This window comes from Petaurus breviceps, unplaced genomic scaffold, assembly GCF_028583685.1.
Source record: "Petaurus breviceps papuanus isolate PSGF00001 unplaced genomic scaffold, PetGlider_PUasm1.0 80, whole genome shotgun sequence".
Lineage (NCBI taxonomy): Eukaryota > Metazoa > Chordata > Mammalia > Diprotodontia > Petauridae > Petaurus > Petaurus breviceps.
This window is the reverse complement of record NW_027186540.1, coordinates 19,704,587-19,731,556: the sequence shown is the minus strand read 5'-3', so window position 1 is coordinate 19,731,556 and position 26,970 is coordinate 19,704,587. Positions and strand designations below refer to the sequence as shown.

The window sequence follows — 26,970 nt, the reverse complement described above, 5'->3', positions numbered from 1 at the left end:
TGTTAGAACAAACAGAGATGAATGATGAGCTGAGCTGTCATCATGGAAACATTCTGGACATGTGTGCTGGAAACATGTACACATGAAACCTTTCTTATTATGAAGAATTATTTTCTGGGATTGCCTTTCTTGCTTTTTAATATAATAGTCTAAATAATGTGACTGGTTTTAAGAATACAACATTTAGGAGATTCTTATTTCCTATATCCACCTCCACAATATATTGTGGCTGAGAATTTTCATCTGGTCACCATATCCTCTCACCCCACCTTTTTGTTTGGTGATTCAAACTAGTTGAGGTATTCTTTTTAAGCAGATGAACTAGTTAAAAATGTAAAATCATTTTCAAATTGAAAGCTATGAAGTACTATCTAAATTTTTAAAAAATCCTAATCATTGAGGCTTTCTTAATTAAATCATCTTAAATTACTTAATTTTTCATTTATATCCTTTGGCTTTTAGGAGGATTCAAGGGATGCCCCCTAAATATTTGGTAAGCCCCTTGTGGGAATTTAAGTAAGGAAATAGAAAGGAAATAGGATGAGTAGGAATGGATGAGTTGTGACCACTGGCCAGAGTACTCACATTGATGAGATAAGATCACAGATCCATTTTAACATTTGGAACTAGACATGGACTTGAATTTGAAATAACACAGTTGCTATCTAACATTGTACTTTAGGCAGGCCTTTGCTACAAATATCTTAAGAGAAACATATATTCCAAAACTAGTTTCTTAGATTAAGCTTTTTAGACTCATTATAAGAGCTGATCTTTGACTAAAAAGTGTTTTTTCTTTTTCTTTCTTTGTTAATTTTTTTTTTTTTACAAAATGGACCTCAATATACTTTCCTTTTGCTGTCACATTTTTTTTTTTGGTTCTTTCATTTGGTTAGTCTTTAGAATTTAACCCTATATTTTATATGAAGTTGAATTAAAGAGATATGGTAACTGGATTTTGGTCAATGGATACTACCCAGAGAAATAATGAAAGAAAACATGGTGACTTGAACACAAAAATGGGAGACTTTTTGTCCACAGGACAGTGAATGCTGAAGAATACTTGCCAGAGGAATCCATTCGAAAACCGGTCCTTGGTGGCACTTGTTCTGAATAGGAAAATGGGGAATTAAAGTTGTAATTCATTTCTTTGACATTTGAAGATTTAACTTTCTTTGTGTTCTGGGTTAAAACTATGATTATTTTTGTTTGTGATTGATGAGCTTTCATCTCCCTACCTATCCTCCCCCCTCCCCACCAAGGATAATTGTAGTACCCTGGGAAGGGAAATTGTAGTACACTGACAGTTATTTTTCTTTATGCATAATATAGCCACATTCATAAATGCCTGCAAAACTTGACATCCCCCACCCCACATCACTTAACATTCCTATGCTAAACTGAGGTGGAGAAAAAAAACACTTTGTGCAGTAATTAAGCAGTCAATTAAAAAAAAAAAATTAGGTGCATATACTTTACATAAGGTCACATTCTTTTTTTTTTTTTTAACATTGGACCAGATTTTAAAAAAAAGATTTTATTCCAATAAAATGTAAGTCTTACATTTGGTTTTAAGAAATAAATTTCACAAGTACTATCAGGCTATGTATTCTCAATCTTTTTTTTTGTGTCAGACCCCTTTACTGTATTGTGTAGCCTTCTCAAAATAAATTTTTTTAAAAAAACAGAAAATAAAATACATAGGATTACAAAGGGAACTAATTCTACTGAAATGAAGTCTTCAATTTTTTTTAAAGGAAACAATTTCAGAGACACCAGGTTAAAACCCCTTGTACAATCTACTAGATGGTATCCGTGACTAACAATTTCTCTGAAAAAAAAAATCCAAGGCTTACAGTGGATTGTGAATTCAGTAAGAATCAATAATATGGTACTGTATGTAAAAGCTGTGAGAAAGCTAATGAAAACTTAGACTGCATAATCGGAGAGGTATAGTATCTAAGACGAAGGAACTGGTAATCCTACACTAATATTCTACCCGGGTGAGACCATATCTGGAGGATTATGTTTAAATCCAAGACGTTTTCTCATTGTTTTCTATATTTAGTTATCTTTATGAGCTAACCTGCTTTCATGATTTCAGTTATTATTTCCATGTAGATAACAACTAAATGTACTTATCAAGCTAAAATGTCTCCCTTGAATACAAAATTTCAACTGCCCACTAGACATCTGCACCTTAATTGGCAGGGAGAATTTACTTACTGTCTTCTCAGTAAGACTATTCTTTCAACTTTGCTATTCCTTTTGATGGTTTGCTGTTGTTATTGTTCAGTAATTTTTCTGTCACATTCAACTCCTTGTGACCCCATTTGGGGTTTTCTTGGCAAAGACATTGAAGCGGTTTGCCATTTCATCATTTCATTCTCCAGTTCATTTCACAGATTAGAAAACTGTGGCAAGCAGGGTTAAGTGATTTGCCCACGGTCACACAGCTAGTAAATATCTGAGGATGGATTTTAACTCAGGAAGATGCATCTTTTTTAATCTCAGGTCCAGTACTCTATCCACTTTGCCACCTATATGCCCACTCCTTTTGATGGTAAATCTAATAACTGCTAACATTTATAGAGGACTTTTAAGTTTGCAAAGCACTTTAATCATATTATGTGATTTGACTCTCACAAAAAGTCTTCGAAGTAAAATTATCTCTATATTGCTGAGGAAGAAACTGAGGCCCAGAGGGATTTTGTGATTCTGTGCTAGGCATATTCTAGTCTTAGTGAAAAGCAAAGTTAAATATATATATATATAATGTAAAGAGTAAATTGTTCTTTATTTTTAATGCTCTTTGTGACTGCTTATATTTTGCTAAAAAATATCCAAATGAAAATTCAAGAAATCATTTAATAATCATTGAGGTGTTTTATCTACACTGGTTTAAATATCCTGATATTTCCGAATATAGGGTATCTCAAAAGTCTTAGGGTAGTTTTGAAACTCTTGTATCTGCATGTTGGGAGATATGTAGCAATAACATTGCAAGCAGATTAAGTTATCTTAATAACTTTTTTGACATGATTTAGTATGCAATGTTAATAACACCCACTTATATAGGCCTTGTATGAAGCACTTTCATTATAGTAATTTTGTGGGGTATTCTTCTTATTATTATTATTACTGATTTGTCTTAGGAAGATTCTGAAGATCACCTGGCAAAATAAGGTATGAGGCACTGAAGTCCTTTTTTAAGCTGAACTGCCAAGCATTCAAACTCCACTGCAGAGAGTGCAACTTTAATGGGGTGCTCATGTTGTCTGAATGCCAAATGTATGTTTGCCCCAAAGACAATTTTATGGAGAACTCACACAAGGCAAATGCTCACGTGGGAGTCAGAAGAAGTCATACAGGGACACTCTCAAGGTTTCTCAGAAGAACTTTAGAAAAGATTGTGAGATATGGGAGACATTGGCACAAGACCACCTATCATGGTACCCACGTCAAAGAAGGCTCTGTGCTCTATGAGCAAAACAGAATTGAGGTAGCTTGAAAGACATGTGAGATACACAAATTTAGAGACATCTCCACTCCAAATATTTGTATGGACTTCTTGTGCCTGATGTGTGGTAAGGTTTTCTGAACTTGTATTGGTTTGATCAGCCAGAGTTGGACATGTTGTACCTTGACCTCAGCATAGTGACGTCATTTTGGTCCTCTGAGAGTGAAGGCCAACAACCAACCCAGTATTATTATATTATTATTATTACTCTTCTATAAAATGAGACTGAGAGGTAAGTGACCTGTTTATGGTTACATAGCAAGTGTCAGAATCTAGATTAGGTTTAGCAATTTTTCCATCCTAATAGGCTGCCTTTATTACATAACCAAAGGAAGCTTGTATAAATTTAAATGCACAAGTCATAAAGTATGTGATAACACACAATTCATCTAAGTCAAATGTAGGACTCTCAAAGCTGAAGTATATCATATCTTAAGATCAAAGCTGGAAGGGACCTTAGGAGACCATCTAATTTAGCACCCACACTTTGCAGCTGACAGAACCTAATTAGAAGTCTAAGGCGATTAAGAGATTTGTCCAAGTTCACAATAATAGCAATCATCAGAAGTGGGATTTGAAAACAGGTCCTCTGACCCCAAAGCCATTGTTCTTTCCACTGTACAATACTGGCTTTCCAGATCAAGTATCGGAGGGCAGAGGAAAAATAGCCTGTTTCAAAAACTGTATCTATTATGAAAAAGAGAGGTAGTGTGAAACATGTGCATTAAAAATAAGGAGTATGTGAAAACCAGAATAAATATATATTAGTTGTGTCAACAGCAACAGTTCAGTTAGGTACCTTCACTCTGCTACTGCTGCAGAGCTTCTCCACTAAGGGAGGCAATTATCTCTTGATTATATGGAAAATCAAACAATGAAGCTGAAAATGCTTAAATTCTTCTCTTCCCTTTTCACCTTGACTTTGAAAACACTTCCTTAGTTGCAGAAAGAGGAAACCCCAGAATTTCAGAGCTGGAAGAAACCTTAGAGTCAATCTAATGTAACTATCATTTTAAAGATGGGGTTAAAGAACTCAGGAGTCTTGCCAAAGGTAACTAAATCATTAAGAGAACCTCTCCTTAATGAAAAATGTACTTGTGTGCACTGCAGAGAAAATTCTCTTATACATCCTTTTAAGAAAAAATATCTCTCTTCTCTGACCATTATATCTTAGCACATATCCATTTTGTGCTCAAAATATATCTGAAATTGAGGTTTGCTTCCTTATTGGGCTGTCTTTTCTATTGCCTTTTACTATTACTATTGATAACTATACTTTTGTCCTACTATATTGCAATCTCTCTATTGCTTTCAGATCTCTGTTTTTCCATTCCTGATGATACAGAGGAAAAGTTTGCAGGCAACTAGATTGGGTCTCGGTTTTATTTATCTATTTGCTTTTAAAAAATGGTAAGATGTAGCAACATTGAAAAGAAGGAAGGACAGAATCTATTAATCTACATATAACCCTGCCCTAGGAACCATTCAGAAGACAAGATGTGAAGTTTAGGCTGAAATCAGTCTGAGGCACATGTATTAGAAAAAGTGTCAGAAAATGGCCTGGATTAAATCACATGGTCTCTCTTTCTGTCAAAACTATTAAAACAAACAAACAAATAAAAACACCTCAAGTTAAATATAAGGAATTCAAGAAAAAATTAATATACTTCAGTAAATCACTAAATCACCCTTTTGGATCAATAGTTCTATTATCAACTCTGATTGACTGTTGTCTACCATACCTTTCAGAATCTTAATTCTGATTTGGGATTTCTTATTAGTCACATCAGATATGTTATTATGATCATTTAATACAAAGATATTTGCCTCTCTGAGTACATGATTTTATATATACAATGAAAGTTTTAAGAAAGCATTCAGCGTCCCACCCAGAAACACCTGGCCTTGTAACCTTGAGCAAGTTACTTAACCCCAATTGCTTAGGGGTGGCCGGGTGGCTCAGCAAGAGTACCAGCCCCAGTGTCAGGATGACCTGGGGATCAAATCTGGGCTCAGATACTTAGCACCACACCCAGAAATAACTGGCCCTGTAACCTTGAGCAAGTTACTTAACCCCAATTGCTTAAAAACAAAAAAAAAAGATAGCATTCAGTGAAAGGATTTCAAAGGACAATACTTGTAATGAAATTATCAAAAGCATAGGATCACTGTGGATAAAAGACCCGTCAAATGACCCTAGAGAAAAATCATCATTGTTTAAAAATATTCAATTGGCATAGCCTGGGGGCCAGATCTTAGTTAGGAGAGAAATTTTGTGGATTTTTTTTTTGGTAAACCCTTTTTAATGGGTCATTGAGAAAACATCAACACAATCCCAATAGAAGTGGCATTAGCAGGAGAAGCAGATGAAAAATAAAATGGAATACAGAGACCCCTATGAATTAAGAGCTTCACTCTCTCAAGCTTGCTATTTTGACAGTGTTAAAGGATCACTGAATAAACTGACACAATTATTAAAAAAAAGATTATTGGGTCAAAGAGCAAAGCATTATAGAAAGCATTATAGAAAAAGCCTTCCACCTTAACTTTACAGCTACTTAAAAGTAGCCTAAAGCTAGTCTGTATATATACAGGGACACCATTATTCCTTCAAAGATGGTCCACGAGGCATAAGTCTGAACAGTTCAACTCTGTTCAAAAATAAAAATGAAATATGAGTCTCCTGATGGTGATCATAAAGAATAACAATGTCTATATATGTGCAGAATGTCCTTCTCCCACAGAGGAATATCTGCTCTGAACATACAATTCCTACTTATCAAGGGCAGAATGATAATCAGTGTCAGATAATCCATCTCTTCTCTGCCATTTTCAACTAGTTAGCCTGCAAAATTGTTACTTTAAAAGCCTCATATTTTTAGTCTGACTACTTAGCATTGCAGGTTGAAAATTTTTTTTTTCCATTCCTTCATTTTCCCTCCATTCATTTCCTAAATAACAAAAAGTTATATTTGTTTCAGTGGAGGTGACCTGATCATTGCTCAAAAGCTTCTATCATTTGTAAAATTGATACTTCATATTAACATGACCGCAGCAGGATTTAGAAGCTCTCTAGAATTCGAAAGTACTTTTTATCATGAGCGCTGCAGCACTAATGTTTTGTGTTCTACTCTAACATTACACTATCAACAAAATGCTTTTGACATGATCAATAACTCTTTTAATGAGGGAATAACTTAAATCTCTGCTTCTCCTATTATTCTCATATAATAATATTTTCCCACCATATAATTTCAGAAGCATTGATTTTATAACTATTAAAAATGCAACTGTATGCAGAGTTAAAATTATTAAAGGGAGTATGGAAAATGTGATGTGTCGTAGGGGATATATAACGTCTTCTTTATAGAAAACCATACTTAAAGTAATAGTAGTGTTGGTTTTTTTGTTGCTATTGTTGCTTATTTTAAAAGTATTTGCCTGAGATATAATCAAAATGTTAGCAGAGTTCTTAACCTATACACCTTTTAAAATTCATGTTAAATGGTAGTCTAAACAATGGAAATATATGTGGGAAGCTTAGGTACGTTCACTCTTCTCTTTTGGTGATAACATTTTAAAAATGACTCATATACAATATATGAGATTGCTTTAGTTGGATAGCAATTTTTTCATAAATCAATTTTGGTTTACACCTTTGATTTCACTGGTATAGGGAACTCTACAGTCAGGAAATTCTCTCTAATCATGCATATCTGCCACTATAACTAATAGTCTTAGAAGCTAGTCTGAGCTTTTGGGAAGCTGAGTGATTTCCTATGGTCACCCAGAATGGCCAGTTGTGTCAGAGACAAGACGTGAACCCGGGTCAACTTTACTCTGAGGCTGTGTAATTTCCATTCATTAAATTATGCTGCCTGCCATTATCATAAATTAAAGTGGAATCTGCCTTTGGGGTGGGGGTCAAGTGAGTTTTGGGGAAAGAAATCTTAGTTCCCATGCAGTAACAGAAGACTAGGGAGCTAAGCTAGACAGAAGAAGAAACCAGAGAGTGGAGATTAGAATTTGTGGCATGTTGAAATGCTATCAGAAAATCTAGATTGATATGACACCACAGAATCCAGGAAGCAGCTATCTGGAGGGACCAGAGCAATCGAACAGTCAATGAATGTTTATTAAGCTCCTACTGTGTGCCAGGTACTGTGGGGATACCAAAAGACAGTTCCGGCCCTCAAGGAGTTTCCATTGACACCAAACCTCTTCTACTTCCTAGCAAAGCAGCTCTTACCCTAGTCTGGACAGCTGGGTATGCTAGCTTTTGTTCTCTATTTGTGGCATTCAGTTGAGATCTTATCTACATTCTATGAAATCCCAGGGATCAGCAGACATGCTGGGTTCTGCATAGCTATATCTATCTTACTCAAAGCTTTGACAAAAGGAAAGACTAAGAGAAAGAACATTTTTTACTTAGGGAGAAAAAAAAGTTCAATCAACTGGAGCTTATTTAGGGTTTTAGAGCTAATAGAACAAAGGAGGAGAGTATTATCAGACTTGACAAACCTAGCACAGAAATTGGGGATTTATTTACTCCTAGAAATAAAGCATGGACCAATGACACAGCAGGGAGGAATGGGTGGATAAAATCACTTTAATTTTTTAACCCTTCTTTCCCTTTGAAAGAAGAGAAAGCCAAAAGAAAGTCATGTTTTGCAGGGAATGGGAAGTTTCTACCTTCTTGGAGCTCACTGGCATATTTGCTTAACATGCTCAGCAGTACTAGCCCCTGCTCACAACATGATTTAAATCAGTCAGGGAAACTAGGGGCCAGGAAGAAGAGAAGGTAAATGCATAAGAGGAACCTATGGATTGTTTCTTAGGTCACTTGAAAAATGAGTCAGATAAAGGCCCCTTTTGATGTTATTTTAGTATGAATGACAACGTACGAGACAAAAACTCTTAGCATTGATACGCACTAGCAATGAGCGTTTTAAAAATCACTAAATAATAAAAAAAAAACCCACTAAATAATATTGGTCTCCCATTCAACACCTTTATGAAAGACTTTGATTATCACAACTTAACATAAGAGCAAAAGAGATGCTATTCTAGTTCAGTGCCATTCAGTTTGGTACTCTAGCTTTCATAGGAGGACTCAGTAAGTGCTATTCACCCTGACACCATCTCCAAAAGATTAGAGATGGGTAAGGACATCGGAGATGCTCTCCTCAATACCTGGCTAGCAACCTATCATCCATTAATTTATACAAACCCTTCTTGAACCTACTTATATTTTCAGCCTCTATGATCTCCTGGGGATAACTTAACAGAAGACTAAATGGAACCAGAGATTTTGAGGTAACCTTAGTAGGAAGAAAGCCTCATAGCTCTACTTCCCCAGCCTCAATCCCAGATATTAAAAAGATATTAGTTTTGGGTTTTTTTTTTTCCAAAATGGTATGCATTTAGTAGTCGGCCTCCATTTAGTGTTGACTCAAAGACTAGTGAACTTGGCAACATTTTTGTCATCTTCAATCTTTTCTGTATTACTTCACTATCAGTCAGGATGGGCTCATAGTATAACCCTGGCCCTTGCTCAATAACAATGAAAATGTAGCAGAGACCTAGACATGTTGTTTTTTTTTTAAAAGAATAAAAATGAAATGCTATTTTTCTTCATTCTTCTCCACTTGCTTATCAAATGTTTTGGGACTGTTCTTATCAATGTGGAATTTGTTTCTGTGGGTTAATACTTCTTAATTGCTGTAAATGCCATATTGCAGAACTTTCCAAAGAAAATGCAGTGTCTTTTCTGTTGTAAAGAGGCCGTACCATAAGGTACACTACACTGTGCAGATGCCTGACACTTTTATGACCCTATATTTGACAGATGTCTTATTGCAGAGAGCCATGGGCATGCTGTACCTCGTAAATTCTTTATTTATAACAATCAGGGCTCAATGTGAAGAGAAAAAAGTTTGGGCAACTCCAGGCATTATTCAACCAGAATGATTCAACCAGAACCAGCAGAAAAGAGTAGGAAAATTTTCAGAAAGGACTTAATTTTTTTTCTATTATGTCTAGTGTGCTGCTGTCCCCAGCTTCTGATTTCATAGGTGCAACAGAAGACATGAATAATGCTATCATCTGGTAGGTGAGAAATAACCTTGGGCTGAATGTACTGTTTAGAAAGGACTTTAAAGGAAAAGGGAGGACCGTCCAGGAAAAAGGCTTAGTTGCTAAGGTCAATGAGGTTTCACTGTTTTGATATCTCTAGAGAAAGAGAGAAGTCTTTCCCTCTGATAAAGAGAAGAATGCGCTCTCAGCTTTACTATTAGAAGGCTTTCTACTTCCCTGAATATTTAGAAAGAGTGCTGATTGATAGTGGTCTCCCCGAATATTTAAGTATAATCTTTCCTAGGAGTAGGAGGACAGATTAGACTAACTCCCTTGCAGATCCATGATTATGTAATGTTATACTTGGCTTACTCTCCTTGATAAGACCAAGGCATTCACATCTCTGTATTGTAATGCATTACACTTCACTGCTCTTTCTTCTGGATATTGTGTGCTTTAGGTTCGTTAGATAGTTTGTACATGTACAACTACTAGGGGCATCACAGGGAGGTTTGGATTGCTAATCAAGGCCCTCAATACCAAATTAGGGGTGGGGCTTAAGTATTTGAGACACATAAATTATACCTAGGCACCTGGGTATGATAGTTACTGAGTTCTGGGCTTGGAGCCAAGAAGATCTGAATTCAAATTTGGTCTCAGACAGAATAGCTGTGTGATTTTGGGCAAGTCTCTTAATTCTGGCTTGTCTTTCCTTTCCTCATCTGTAAAGACTAATAACAGTTCCTACCTCCCAGGGTCTTTGGGAGGATAAAATGAGATAATATGTATGTATATATGTATATTTGGGCTTGGGTGGCAGTTAGGTGGTTCAGTGAATAGAATGCTAGGGCTGGAGACAAGAAGACCTGAGTTCAAATGTGGCCTTAGACATGCATTAGCTGTGTGACCCTGGGAAAGTGCCTTAAACTCTGTTTGCCTTAATCTACTAGAGAAGGAAATGTCAAATCATTTCAGTATCTTTGCCAAGAAAACCCCATATGGGGTCACAAAGAGTCACTGACTGAACAACAACGATGTATGTATGAATGCATGTATGCGTATATATGTATATGTATTTGTAAACTTTGTATATTATACAAATGTTAGCTATTATTTTATGGTTTAGTCATTTACACACCAGGAAAATATTCCATTTGTCCACCTAAGTTCACTGTTAAGCAGAGATTTACCTGAAAACATGACTATAAATATTACTACATTTACTATGTAATTATGTGTATATAATATTGTAATGAAATATGCATGTGATTTTATGTAAATTCATATGCATATTTAGATCTATATAAAAGAGTCAAAAGTATGTTTATATGAATATTACATAGAATATATGTTCCCACAACATATCATTAAATCCAGTTACTGTCCTCTAAAGTACAGTAAAGTCTTTGTATCTCATCATGTTTAGGAACTGATTGTGGGTTCTAAAAATACTATTGAGTAAAGTACAACTTCTAATTATTTTACCAAGTTGGAAAGTGTTCAAGTATGGATCCAAGACGGACTCTGTGTTTTGTTTGAAGACAAGTTCAATTAAGTTCCAGAATGCTTACGAGTTGGACAAAAGGTAATTTTATATTTCTGGCTAGAACAATTCTTAAAATATCTACTAAGGTGTAGGAAAGCACCCAAACTAGTGAAATCATAATTCTTGGGAAGCAATAAAGTAATAAAAGCTATATGAGGCAATTTTCATAAAATGTATTATTGCTATGCCCAAGGACCAAGCTGATAAATTCTTAACTTTCCTTCAATGCTTTTTCACTGACTCACTCTCCTATGTACACCAGAAGTGTATAAGGAAGTACACTTTTATAAGAGGAGCAGAAGGAGGATGTTCAAGGAAGATCACTAGAAATCTTCTGGACAGATATTGAACACATTTCAGTTTTGAGATCGTTATAATATACTCCCAAACCATTTCTCTTCTCTTTTGTAATTTTGCAGCCTGAAGATATAATATAATTTTGGATAATAAATCCTCTTCTAAAAGCAAATCTCTTCTTCTGGTTTAGGAACTAGACAGGACAGCAGAGGGAAAAGACCATTAACATTGTTAGATGCTGCTCAGATTAAAAAGACTACAAATGAGAGACTTTTGGATTGTAAGTTATTGGTGGTAAATACTTAGATCTACCACACATCTTTCCACCACTCTTTGGATAAGTTGTATTTTTCTTCTTCTGTTATATTGGTTTATGATTTGTAGCTATACATCATCATTGGGAGAACCCTACTGTTAGAAAAATGAGGTTTGTGGCAAGCAGCAGCTTGGGATCATGGAAATCACTAAATAAATTTTGCAACTGCAATCTAGTCATATTTCTTCTTATGATCCCACTGGATGTTCCCACTGTCCATCTAAAGCATCTGTCTGAAATATATGCACAGATATATCTTTATGTATATACTTATGTATGCAATGTATATCTACGCATAGATATATGTACATGTGTAATGTGTTTTAGTTCATATTACATGTATATTGCAGAATACATATGAACTCCCATGCAAATATATATATATATATATATAAATATTCATACATTTGCATTTACAGATAAATATTCCATTTCCTTTCGATTCCAAAAGAGGGTAAAATATAAGAAATGGTACTTTCACCACCAAAAAGGCAATATTTAAGCTTCTTTTCTCTTCTCCTTATAGTATTTATAATAATGTACTATGCATACATTATGAAAATCCTTGATGAAAACATAAGAAGGGAGCAAGGTAGGTTTTCATAAATTATTTTCTTCAGTTAACTATATCTTCACAGTTACACAAGTTTCTTTAAGGTATAAGGAATAGAACATTTCAATGTGTGTGGGGAAAAAAAGAACAAAATGTAGTCTTGAAAGAACTCTGACCATTCTTAGTTCTAAGATTCAGCATTCTACTTTATGCTTTGAGGGCTTCCACTCTTGATTTGTGAGAATCTATATCTTTCTGGTCCCAGACCAACCATGCTCGGTCCAGTTTTTGTCTTGCCATTCCCTAGCATGTTTACCTCACTCTCCCAACCATGTCCTACCTTTTACTCATGATTACTATTAAAAAAAATCAACAATGCTTTTACTATTGATGTAAAGGATTTGACAGTCAATCACCTTATAACTCCATTGAGAAGTTCGGTGAGTTCTATGACCAAAATACCCTCTCCTGGTGATCTTAAATGTGTTGCACTCCCTTATTAGAATGTAAGCCTCTTGAGGACAGGCAATGTCCTGCTTTTCACACTTGTATTTCCATGTTCTTAGTATAGTGCCTGGCACACAGTAGACACTTAATAAATTATTTTTTCATTTAATTTCTTTCTTTTTCTAACAAGATATCACCTATCCATATGTTAACATTACATGAAATTTAACTGCAGAGATACCTTTGCTTAATGATTCCAAGTATCAAGAGAGGCATAAACAGGATATATGCTTAGCCAAGTGATTGCTAGTGTCATGGAAGGTATATTAAAAAACAATTTCACACTGAAGAAGGATCCCCCATAGGTAGCAAAGTTATCTAAATGACTATTCAGAAATGACATTGAACTAATTACAGTGATTCCAGAGAGAGAAAGTGCCTCCTATGAAATCAACATTCATTCTGAGGCTACCCTAACTAAGGGTAGATACTCTACACCTGAAACAAAAGTGAAGGGAAAACACGCTCATGACATTTGGCTTGATGATCTTTTTTTTTTTTAAACTATTTGTACTAACTTGGACCAAAGTTAAAAAATTACAAATATTTAAATGCACAAAATCATTGATGAAACATCAGGCTTGCAGGAAGAAGTTAATAAAACGACAACAGCACTGAAACATTTTACAATGTATAACTTGTCAAATTTCCTAATTTTCTACAAATGACAAAATTTCACTTGTATATAGGACTTAAAGGTTTACAAAGCAATATTTTCACAATAGCATGGGGAAGATAGGCAGAGGAAGCGTCATTATCTCCATTTTATATATGAGGAAAGTGAGGCTTTGGGAGATTAAGTGACCTGTCCAAAGTCACAAAATTTGTTGGTGAGGCACAACTGCAACCTGAATCTTTTGACTCAAAGTTCATCATTTCTATTCAGTACCTCTCTCTATGTTACTGTAATGTATTGCAAAATCACAGAAATTTGCTTTAAAAGGGCCTTTAAAGGGAATGAAGTCCAGTTGAGGTGGGGTAAGGATCCTTTCAATGGTATACTTTATAAATGGTCAGCCAAAGTGTGCTTGGAGACCACCTGTGATGCAGCAGTCAATACCTTCCAAAAGTGGCCCATTCACCCTTGGGGCAGTTTATAAAGGTTTAAGTTTCTATTTATAATGAATCTGAAATCTTACTTTATGCAAATGTTCATTGGCAGCACCCTCTACCCCCCAAAACCTTAATCTTTTTGCCAAATGTCAGCTTTTCAAATACCTAAAGAATGACATCACATCCCCACTAAGCTTTATTTTCTCTAGGTGAAACATCCATTCCCAGTTTCTGTATAACATCTTCATATGGCATGGTCTCCAGTCACCTCATCATACTGGTTGTTTTACTCTGGACGCATTAGGGTCATAAATGTTCTACTTAAAATATATCATCTGAGAAAGAATGCTGTGCACAAATGTGGACAGATTTCAGTGGTACTATCAACCCCTTCTTTCCTCGTCCTGGGCAGTCTAACTCTATTAATTCAGTCAAAGATTCTGTTAGTTTCATTGGCCATGTCATAATCTTAACTCATAATAACCTTGAAAGGCATTGAAGGGCAGCTAGGTGGTTTAGTGAATAAAGCACTGACCCTGGAAATCAGGAGGACCTGAGTTCAAATCTGGCCTCAGACACTTAACACTTACTAGCTGTGTGGCTTTGGGCAAGTCACTTAACCCCAAATTGTCCTGCCTCCCCCTCTCCAAAAAGCAAAAAAAAAAAAAAAAACCCAAACCAAAACAAAACAAACATTGAAAACTCCCAGAACTTCTGCAAATGAACTACTATCTCATCCTTCCTACCTACTCCTATACTTGTTTTTTAAAATAATATTTTATTTTTTCCAAATGCATGTAAAAACTATTATTAACATTTGATTTTTAAAAAATTTGAGTTCCAAATTCTCCCTCCCTCCTTGCTCTCCCCAAGTGTAATGGCAAACAAAGAAGTACTTAGCACCTTGTTTCAGCCATTTAACTATTTAGCACCTTGTTTAAGCCCCTTGTGATTTGAAGGTGGGAGGAACTTGCTTGCACTACAGGAAGGGTAGGACAGGAAGGACAACCAACATTTATAAGGAGAATCCCAAGCTGGGAAAGAGCAGAAATGTGAGGAAGCATAGCTGTGGCACTGGTACTCTGTCTGTTTTGATGTTACTTTATCAGATCTATCTGCTGATAGAGGATGTTGCTGTTGTTACAGAAGCCCTGAAAGAGGATTTTCTCGTCTGTTTACAGAAGTCCCAGAGGAGGGTTTTACTGATGTTTTCAGAGGACCAGGACTATACTGATGATTTGTGTTGATTTCTCAGACCTTGTTTGTGGGTCTATGTTGATTTCACAGGCAGAAAGTGAATTGATGATGGTGCTGGCAATGTGTATGAATATTATTGTGGCTCTGTTAAGCTTTGTCTTCCCAGAAACAGAAACTGTGAAGGACTTGAGGTAGACTGGACAATGTGAGCTTCAATATGGAATGGAAGCTGGACTAGGAACTGGAGGAGGAGCTGAGAGCTGCCTGCCTGTGAATCTAGGTAACAATTGGGTAGATACAGGGAGATGGACCCATGGAAGAAGAATCATGGAATCCAGGAGCCAGCCTCCAGTCAAGATGAAAAGACCTCTCCTTGGGTACTTAGTGCTGATTGACAAGATCATGATTTACTGTGATCTGGGGGTCAGAGAACTTTGTACTTCATACCTTGTACCCCTTAAGGATGATTGAGTTAAGGATGACTGGAAACTAATCTCCAATCAAGAAGAAAGAAGACTTTTTGACTGAGAGATTAAGACAATGTGGCCTAGGGGTGGAAAAAACTTTGACCTTTTTTTGTGCAGCTTGAGGAGGATTGCTACTTAAGGATGATTGAGTTAAAGACTTACTGAATGATATCTTTTGTTTAAAACTATGTGTCCACTTTAGTGAAAACTATGTGGCCACCTTAGTAATAAGTTGTTATATTATAACATTGTGAATGCTGTACTTTGGTTTCTGTGAATGTTTTGCTTTAGTTTACTGCAGAATAAATAGAGTCTACTATACTATGTGATTAGAACCTTAGAGCTATTCACAGCAGAAGTGCTCTGGAAAGCTGCTCATGCTTGGCTTTACACCTTTCCCTGAAATGGTAAGCAATTTGATATAGATTATACATGTACAATCATGGAAAACACATTTCTGTCTAATCCTACACTTGTGATACTAATTTTAAAAAAACTAGAATTATTTTAAAATGGTCTCTTCAATTTCTGAATCAATGATCCAGAATACTGTGTACAATTCTGTGTACCCCGATATAAGAAGGATGTTGATAACTTGGAGATTATCCAGAGGAGAGAAATAAACATTTTAAGGAGTCTTACGTCTATGTCATATCAGGATCAGGAGAAAGACTTGGGAATGTTAAATTGGAAAAGAGAAGATGTTGGGGGGGGGGTAGGGCAAATTTGACACCTGTATTGAAGTATTTCAAAGGTTTTCAAGCTAAGTAAGGATTAGATTGGTTCTATCTGATCACAGAAGGAAGAACCAGGAAAATTGTTAGGGGGAAATTGCAAAGAAGCTGTTTAAAATTTAAGATTTCAGTAAAAAAAAATGTCCCAACAATGAGGGCTTTCCAAAAGTGGAATGAGTTACTTAAGTAAGGTAAGGTAGTTGTCCCCTCCTTGGATGTCTTCAAACAGAGGCTGCATGGCAGCTGTTTTAGTGAATATTTCTTTTGTGCACAGGATAGCTTAGATTGCCTCTGAGTTTGCTTCCAACTCTTAAATTCTATAATTCTGTGTTTCTGTGATCAATTACGACTTAACATTTATTCCTCTTACATTTCATCTTGTTAGATTTGGACAGGGTTTCTAGTTTGTCAATATATTTTTGAATTGTAACTGTTATCCCACATAATAGCTATCTCTTCTAACTGTGTCATCAGCAAATAGGATGAATACACCATCTGTGCCTTCACTCATGTTACTGATAAAAACATCAGTGAACACAGAGCATACACAACACTACCTAGTTCACTAATTATTTCATGCATGTATGTTGATTTTATAAAATTCTTAAAAAGGATTTTACCAAAGTTCTTCTTTTATTCCCACAGTACTTCATATACTGAATGCTAGGAATATAGTAGCTATTTATCAAATATCAAATATTTGTTTGACAGCTTGATCAAACAATGTTTCTTTTACTACCTTTGAAAATTCTAGTTGTCCTGAGACCATAGAACTATCCCAATCCAATCTGTTTTCATGTGGATATTCTAGAGGAACCATAGAACAAAAGGAAGACTGAAACCAACTTCCTTTCTCTGGTCTTTTTACATTAGATAAAAATGGTCTCTTTTATTCTCATGAACTTTTCAGAGATAGGCAGCATAGCATAGCGGATCACACACTGAACTTAGAGTCAAGAAGGCCTGAGTTCAAAATCTGCTTCATACTTTTTATTAGTTGCCTGAACCTCACACAATCTCTTTGACTCAATTGTTTTGTTGTTTTGATGCGTGCATGTTTGTTATTTTTAGAAGTTTTATTGATTTTTTTTTTGTTTTCATATGACATTTACAGACTATCCTCCCCTGAGATTTCTTGTGACAAAGTAAAACAATTACATTTTAACTTATTAATTTAATAAGTGCTATTTTTATGATATAAAACTAATAACAGAGACATCATCTGAAAGTGTGAAACATTTTTCACCTATAGCACCCCCTCCCATCTCTTTTTTAAAAATATTGACAGATATCTATTTTTTTCCTCCCTTCCAACTCCCATCTATAAAATGAGGTTGGCCTTGACGGGCTCCATAGACTCTTCCAGCTTGTAATTTATGATCCTATGAGAAACTTTTTACTTCTCTTTTCCATGTACTTTGTCATGCCATTTTAAATGATCTCTAATTTCCCATGGCTGTCATAAATTATCACAGGATTTTTTTTCTTTTCAAAAAATACATGTTTGTTGAGATGTTCCTGGACATACATATTATAAAGTTAGTGCAATCTAATTATGAGTTAAATGAGGCATGGTAGCAGTTACATTATTAATATATTTATATCATTTGCTGCAATCTGGTACATAGTAGCCAAATATTAGAGGCAATCTTGATAGAATAGAGGTCATAGTTCATGCACAGGTAGAGGTACATATTTTATTGAATTTTTGAGACTTGATTTTGAATGTTAATACAAAAAAACTCTCCCCAGATTTAGAAACAGTTCTATTAAAAGGCACTAAAGGATTACTACAGGAATAGGAATTGGACCTGAGACTTCACTAGTATAGAAAACTCTACCAATGTAGGTTGAAATCCTCTCTGCTACTAACTAGAGTTTGGGTCTGCTCAGGTTTTCCTTACTGACTTCTTCAGGAGAAAAGTAGGTCTTCAAATATATATCTGTGTATAATGTATACATCAACTTATTATAATTGAAATAAAATGAAAAGGTGGTAGATTACAATATAAGTTCTGGATATTGCTTTTTTTGGTGGGATACAAATCTCTGACATATTCACAAAGAAGTATGATCTTTGGGTATGGAAGAGATAAGCATGTGGAGAAATTTAGAATAAGGCTTTTTCTTAACCATCAGGTTAGGATCTTTTTTAGATTAAAATTTAAATAAGAGAATGAATCTTTTTTTTATATTTGTAAGCAGCAAGTACACATGGGGAGAAGGGCTTCTTTGTTAAAACCACAATACAAAACAATAATGTGTATTACGTTTATGGCACTGCGGCAAACACAGAAGATATAAAGACAAAATCCTTGTCCTCAAAGAGCTTTCATTCTATTGGGAAATTGGGGGGCAAAAGATATGACAGGTACAGAGATAATTATAACAGTATGAGGCAGGATCAGTGAAGTTCAATGGAGCTTCAGAAGTAATCTGTTTATATATGTGGTAAGGAGAGATGGAAGCAAAGGAGACATCTAGACCAGATACTGCAGGAAATTTTGAGGAAGAAGAGATGATTTCAGTTGGGACTGTCAAAGAACCCTTTGAAGAGGAAGTAGTGTCTGATTCTCATGATCCTTGGAAGGTCATGGGTTCTGAAACAAGGGGATAAGGGAGGGATTGTAATCTAGGCACTGGGGATAACCAACGTGAATGGAGGCAGGATGTAGAAAGTCAATTTCTTGGAACATCTAGGAGCCCAATTTGGCTGAAATAAACAGTACATGAAATAAAGATGGGAATGCAGGCTAGAAGTAGATTGTGGAAGTCCTTAAATGGAAGGCTAAGGAGTTAACATTTCATCCCACAGGCAGTAGGGAGCTACTGAATGTTTTTAAGTGGGAGAGGCATGGTAGGAACAGTATTTGTTTTACACAGGCTGGGCTGGTTTCCCTTTAAGGCAGGGAGGGACAGAATCTTTGGAATTTGGGGATGTATAGTACTGGGGCATAAACCACTGGTGTGGCTTTCTTAATGTGTGAGGTATAAAGTCCTTCAGTTTACCAGGGTTTAGGGACACCAAAGGCTTAGCCAAATTTCTGCTATGGGACATTTTTTTCTGATTCAGTCTAGTTGCCAAATTGAATGTGGAGATAGAGGGTAACAACAGGTTTTTTTTTTTTTTTACATATTTGAAGTAATTATTTAAAAATATTCCTTTAAAACTTCTAAGGAAAGTGACTTTTAATTTCAGTCTATAGTCCATGAATATTTCATTGTGTTCTAATCCCAAACCATAATAAGATTGGCCTGAGCTGGCCCTGGTCCAGCATCCTAATATGGTCAGATCTGTGCTATTGTATGAAGGAAAAGTTGGAGAGGGTAGACACTAGAGGCAGGAAGGCAAATTATGGAGACTAATTGTACTTTCTAAGATACAAAGCCACATTTTTGGTGAATTAATCAAATATTATGAGAGGCTGAGCCACAAGGCAGAGTTTTGGTAGTGATTATTTTTTCATTCTCAGTGGAGATATTATATTAGCATGTTACATATGCTTTTTGTGTAGTGATCATGCAAACATTAAAGTGACCACTGATCCATAAGAAATGTAGATATAAAAAGAGCTTAAGTGAATAGAACAATGGTACAAAACAGGTAACGTGATGGAGGTATTCCTTTAAAGAATATGAGGAAAAGTCAGAATGCTATAGTGAAGAGTGTGACTTCAAACTCTTTATAAGTTAGTAGTTATATGTAGAGCCCAAGAATCTATGAGATCTTGGGCAGCTTTAAGAGAGTTAGGGCTTCCTGTATCAGGGCTAGTATTCTTTGTGTTCACCATACTTCATCTGGAGTATTGTGTTCCTTTCTGGGTAGCACCATTCGAGATAAATATTGGCAAACTGGAGAGCATCCAGAGAAGGGCAACCAGAATGGTAATGCGTCTTGAGTCTGTGATGTGTGATTTTTTAAAAAAAGGAACGTTTCATAAAAAGAAGACTTGGGGGTAGGAGGAGACATGGTAAATATCTTTAAATGTTTTAAGGACTGTCATATGGAGGATTAGATTTACTCTATTTGAACCCAGACAGTATAACCAAGGGTAAGCTTGATATCAAGAAAAAAAAAACTTTCTAATAATTAGAGCTGTCTAAAAATAGAATATTCTTCCTTGAGAAATGATGTGGTCCCCTTCCTTGAATGCATGAAAGAAAGTAAAAAAGAAAAGAAGAAAAAGGAGGAAAGATTTAGGTATAATAACTAAATCATTCTCTGCCCTCAAGGTGCTTATATTCTAATAGGAGATGTCACATAGGTAGGGGTGTATTGGTAAATGTTTAACAACTGGCATTCTGAAAAAAAAATGTATGCAGGGATCCATTATTAAGATTGGTCTACATTAATATTTTCTCTATTATGTTCTTAAGCCGAGATAATCAACAAAACAATAAATCAAGTGCCGATTTCTTATGTGCAAATGCTCACACTGAAAATCTGACAAATTGGCTCTAAAGAGGGGGTATGAGCTGGCTTCAGTACACTAATGCATATAGGGGAATTAAAATTAGAAAAGAGGCAGAAGTCCACAGTGGCATGGTTTGAAGATGGCTGGGGGGATAGTTTGGTGGTCTGGTTTTGGACATGCAAGTCCCACTTTCATGGTCTAAGGTACTGCGGGGTGGAGTGAGGTAGGGAAGGGTTTGAATTCCAGTGGATCAAAATAAAAACAGAGGGGTTTGAAGACAGCCAGGATGTTGTAGCCTGGTTCTAGGCAGGATAAGGTGAAAACTCATCTATCAGAGTCTAAGGCTAGTTACAGCTGGAATCTGAGTTCTAGTGGAAGGAGGAAGAGGGTAAGAGTATAGGGAATATGATCTGCAGATGGCAGAGAAGGGGCAGGATAGCCTTGTCCAGGTTTGGAGGAGAAAAAAAGGGATCTTTAAGCAGAGGCTCTATGGTCACTTGTCACATATGCTAGAGTGGGGATTCTTCTTGTGTCTTGGTTGGACTAGATAGCTACCAACGTCCTTTCCAACTCTCAAATCCTGTCATTCTGTGACTGATGGACTTGGTCTCAGAAAGAAAGATCAAAACCTTCCTCAGACACTTACTAGTTAAGTCTACTTGGGCAAGTCGCTTACTTTCTCCAGGTTTTAATATCATCTATGAAATGAAGGTATTGGACTAATTGGACACCTCTAAGTTACCATCTGATTTTAAATCTACAATCTTATGATCATATAGCAATGGAGGTAAAAATGGGGCAGAAATACCAGAGAGGTTGTGGAGGCTCAGATGCAATCAGTTTGGACTGCTTGTCACTGGGTAGGAAAGGAAATGAATAGTAACTCAAATTTATAGAGAGCTGGGGATACAAACAAAGGCAAAAGAAAGTACTACTATAGTACATGTCTTACTATATCAATACCCCCCTCCATTCATTAAACTCCAGTGGCATTTTCCTGTCTTTCCCCTATATATGGGATTCTCTCCCTCCTCATCTCTCTCTCCTGGCTTCCTTCAAAAGCCCAAGCTGAAATCCCACCTTCTACAGGAAGCCTTTCTTTATCCCTCTCAATACTAGTATCTTCCATTTGATCATCTCCAATTCATCTTGTATGGATCTTGCTTGAACAGAGTGGTTTGCACGTTCTCCCTCCCATCAGATTGTGAGTTGGAGATTAACCATGAGACAAGAGGAGTCACAGGATTATGGATTTAAAGTCAGAAGGGATTCTACATGCCTTAGCGGTGATTTACTCCTTTCCTCATTTTAAAGATATGGAAACTAAGTAAAACACAGAGAAGGTTGGTGATTTGCCCAAAGTCTCATAGTTAATGAAAAGAATCAGGGTGTACACTTGAATTCTCTGACTCTAAATATAGAATTCTTTATAACTCATCATGATCCTTTCTAAATGGTCTTTGTTATTTCCTCAAAAATGTTAAAAATATTTTCCAAGCCAAGAACTATTGTTATAATATTTCATTGACTCATGTACTTTTATCTTCTAAGGCAGCGACTTTGCCTTCCATAAATGTCACATGCATTATCTTCCTCAACTAAATGGAGATCTTTCTGGGAGCAACACTTGGGTATTTTTAATAGAGAAGAAATATAATCCAGTTATAGGCATTCAAAGAATTCCAATTGCTTGATTCAGGAGTTGGTAAGTGATTATTGTTGTTTGTCCTTTGTTTTCAAAGAGGACCAAAGACATCACGGGGTAATGTTCTAACTTGTCCATGAATTGGATTTAAATGAAGTAGAGTTGCACAGTCATCAGCCTTATTCTACCTTCCAGTTATCAAAGTCCAATGGCAAGACAAAAGTCAAGATGACAGGCCATGGCCCAGGATATAGTGCATGACCTTGGTATCTCTGGTATCAGACCAAACTCTGAGCACTCCGCAGTGCCTGCTTAAGGTGTCTTCATGGCCACTGGCACAAACTGTTCTCATTTGCCCATTCTGCTGGGGAAGTCTTCATGGGCTTGGCTTAGACAGCCCTCTAACTCACCAACAGGTTTGAGGGCTAGTGGATACCCTCAGTCTGGTTGAAACTATCTGCTGAGATGGTTATACTGGGGGTGTGGCCACTGTGCATTCTATACTACATTGGAGTCACAGGTGAGAGTTGAGTAATAGGTAGTGCAATGGATATAGAACACTGGACCCAGAGTCAGGAAGACATGAGTTCAAATTGTGATTCAGATACATACGGACATTCAGGCACATACTAGTTATGGGCAAACTGTCCAACTTCTATCTCAGTTTCCTAATCTGCAAAATGGTGATAATAATTGTGAAGATCAAATGAGATATTTGTAAAGTACTTTGCTAATCTTAAAGTGCTATATAAATGTTAGTTGTTGGTGTTACTTACATAAATAAGGCACTAAGAACTATACAAAGGAAATGGAATTTTTATCTGAAAATGTTTATAAATTTTACCTTTTGCTTGTGCTAACATCCCAAATTTCACCTTTTTTTTCTCCTTTCCTGAAACTATGAAAGTTCATCTATGATGAGTTCCCATGTATAAAAAATTTTAGGAAGCACCTTCCTCATAAAAACCTTGTGAATTAGGGCAATCATCCCCATTTTACAGCAGAAGAAACTGAGGCTAGAAGAACTGAAAGACCTTGCTCACTGTCACAAAGCTAACAGGTATTGGACTCAAATGTCCATGGATTTGGAATCAAAGGATCTAGTTGTAAAACATCTCTCTACCACTTAGAATAATCTGAGTGACCTTGGGCAATCACTTTAACTCTTTTGGCTTTATTGGTCAAATGAGGGGGTTAAATGAAGGGACCTCTAAGATCCCTTTTTAGCTCTATATTTTTGATTCTATATAGTCTAGGTCTTTTGACCTCAGGACCAGGTGTTGTTGCTACTACAACATACCATAACCATGACAGCTATCTACCCAGAAACCATTCTGAAGGGAAAAGATGAGATCCAGCAACCAGACACGATATTATGTAATGTCTCTATATTTATCTGGTAAGCAATTATTTCATAACAGTCTTCTGTCTTAAGCATTTAATCAACCAAAGTGATTTTTTGCAATGAGTTATGATAGGGTGTGTGTGTATGTGTGTGTGTGTGTGTGTGTGTGTGTGTGTGTGTGTGTGTGTATTTTGAGGGGGGTAGAGTGAGGAAACACTGTATTGTTTTTTCCCTTTACCACTGTGGGTGTTTGGCTCACAAGCTCATTACTGGGCTTACAATAAGAGAAAGCCACCTGAGGTCCAAACACATACAGTTTAAGCCTTGCAATTTCCTCTTCCATTAATAATAAACACATAAATGAACTTTCTAGAGCACCAAAGCACAGACCTTCATATAGTCAACTGGAACACCAAGAACAAAAAAAAAGAGCTTTCATTAGAGTAAGTCTCTCAACCACTAATTTAGGTTAATGGGCTTTCTAGAGCTATAAAAATGGCCTATGAATCTTGTAGTAGTCTCACTTTATAAATCAGGAAACTGAGACCAGGTGAGGGTAATTTGCTTAAAGTCAAAGATCTAATTAGTGTCAGAGTTAGACTACATCTTAACCCTTTTGATGCCTAGTTTGGTGCTTTTTAGAAGAAATTTTAAATAAGTATTTTATTGAAGCTGTTTAACAGCACTGTCACTTCTCAATGATTTTACTCCCATTCTTCCCTCCTCTTCCCCCCACACCATTATACAGTGCTCTTTCCATAACACCATAATATCATATATTCCCTGGGTTTTGTTCCATCAGCACTCTACATTTTTACAATTCTCATCTTTTTTTTTCCTTCTCAAACTCTCTGATGAGATCATCTGGGTGATGGTTTAACTATAAGTACTATGTGTATATGTGCTCTAATAAAAGTTTTTGTTTCCTCATTTTAAAAAATGCACTGGATCCTTTGGGAAGACTTTTAAAATGTAGGGCAAATATTCAGAGAATATTATTTGCAGAACAAGTTTTCAAAATTCATGGAATAACTCAAATGCAATAAATGAAACACTTTTAAATAAAAAAAGTAGATCTTGGTACTATATTCCTTTTTCTGTGTTTTTTTTTAATTCAGCTAGGTTCAGGTCAGGCAAAACCTGACTGACATCTCATTCAATGTCTTTATCTTGCTACACAATGGAATGTTGGGGAAAAAAATTGCTTTAGACTACAGACTCATAAATGGATACAGTTAAAAATAATACTTCATCTTGCTAGAGTTGCCCAAAATAAAACAATTAAGTAAAACAACTTTCTAGTTGATAACTTGCTGATTTTGCTTGGAGGCTTACGAAAGTCATAGGAAATGGAGTTCTAAAATGAAGATACTGAACTTAAGATAGCCTACTAACAGGGGTGAATGTGTCAGGACAGATTGCAAAGTCCCTTTTAGAATGCCAGTTGGCTTGCTATTTGAATTACTTTGAAAACAGAGCAGAAAATAATATTGAACTAACTCAGCCTTGAAACATTTAGGAACAAATACTAGTCACAATTAACTACACCCTTGGTTGTTTGGGGCTTTCACTTACGCCTACTTTCATAAATTGCTCTGGATTTCTCATATAGCTCATATGGGTCAGGCTTCCTTGGATCAAAGGCCTCTGTTGAGTCAGGAAATGAACTCCTGTGAAGGGAGGTTGGAAAGGGGAGATTCTGTGGTATAGCTGGAGCAGATAAACTTGTTTGAGGGCTGCCTTGATTCTCCCATCGATCCATTATCTGAAAAGACAATAATAAAATTAGATGGATTTGGAAGTAGCTTCCCTTTTCGCCTCAGGCATAGCTCAAAAGTTTGGACTAGGTAACATGGTTAGCAAAAACAAGCTCTTCCAAGGTTTCCAATATATCATGGTTTAGATGGTTGATAAAAGAAAACAGGAATGTGTGTGTGTGTATACATGTACTCACACAGACACATACACACATACATATATACCTCCTTTAAAAGGACATACCACTATCCTAGTGAACCTTTCTCATATATATATACATATATATGTACATACATACATACATACACACACACACACACACACATATATATATATATATATATATATATATATATATATCAAGCTCTCCCCAAATTAATGCTCTTCTATCAGTTCTTAGGCAAATATACAACAGTTTGAGATGTGAGGATTGTCTGAGGTCTTTTGTTAAGCTGAGTTCATTATAGTGGGTTCAGTTGTTATTCTCTGAGAGAAACTTCTTCCTGATACTATCACCTTATTCAGCAATGAATTCGTTCGCTAGCCAAATACAAGCTGTTCCCTTGATGTTACAGGTAAACCAAATATGGGACCACTTAAATGTGGTTACCTTGTTGGCTCTGGCTTGTCTCAATGACATGAGAAGAACAATACTAACTCTTCCTGGCCTCTAGCTAATCCTGTTCTGCTGTGAAAACATGCTGGCCCCATTGTGAGAACCATTGCCCAGGTTTCCATGGTTACCACAATATTTAACCACATATTAAACTAGTTCTGATATATCCATCATAAAATCATAGATTTAGCTGGAAAGGATCTTATAGATCAAATGGTTAAGCTCCTCAATCTACTGATGGGGAAACTGAATCCTAGAGTGAGTATAATTTTCTCTAGGTCACATAGTCTATATAGTACAGACTATAACTGTTGCTAGGACATAGCTGCTTAAATATGTAGCAACTTGGGAAATAGATTAATGAGTTTGTGGTTTGATGTTAAATTCGTTTTCTGTTTGCTGTCAAGTAAAAGTGCAGTAAAAAGGGTCTGTCTGTAGAGTGGTCTTGCAATGTGTGTTTTAAAATATTGCACTGTGTTTCATTATTCAGCCAATAGTTCCTACTTTCTTAGGAAAAAAAGCTGCTCTGAAAGCTGGTTGATACAAACAATTATTGTTTTAGCAGTTAAATTAAATTTCCCATTTTTGTCATGCTAACTGCATTTAATAAGCAGTATAGTTCTCATCAACTCCCCTCTTTTACTTTCAAGTTTCATATGTTCAATTTAACATGCTTTTAAAATCATGACATCATAGATTTAGAGCTGAAAGGCATCTTATTCATCTTCTAGGCCAGGAGTTCTTATCCTTTTCTTCTTTTTCTTTCTGTCTTTCTTTTTTTGGTATCAGAGGATTTTGTGATAATCTGGCAAATTCTATGGACCCTTCTCAGAGAGAGAGAAAGAGACAGGAGAGGTAGAAAGAGAGAGAGAGAGAGACAGAGACAGAGAGAGAGAGAGAGAGAGAGAGAGAGAGAGAGAGAGAGA

General features: G+C 36.0%; 1 protein-coding gene across 1 annotated transcript in view; it reads right to left on the bottom strand.

Annotated features, from left to right (window-relative positions):
- Positions 1-26,970, bottom strand: part of LOC138176033 (membrane-associated guanylate kinase, WW and PDZ domain-containing protein 2-like) — a 1,726,709-nt gene that overhangs the window by 211,400 nt on the left and 1,488,339 nt on the right. Inside the window, exons 12-13 of the mRNA XM_069106765.1 lie at positions 25,246-25,435; positions 1,068-1,109 (exon numbers count right to left, since the gene is read on the bottom strand). Of these exons, the coding sequence (XP_068962866.1) occupies positions 1,068-1,109; positions 25,246-25,435 (232 nt within the window). The remainder of the gene's footprint in view (positions 1-1,067; positions 1,110-25,245; positions 25,436-26,970) is intronic.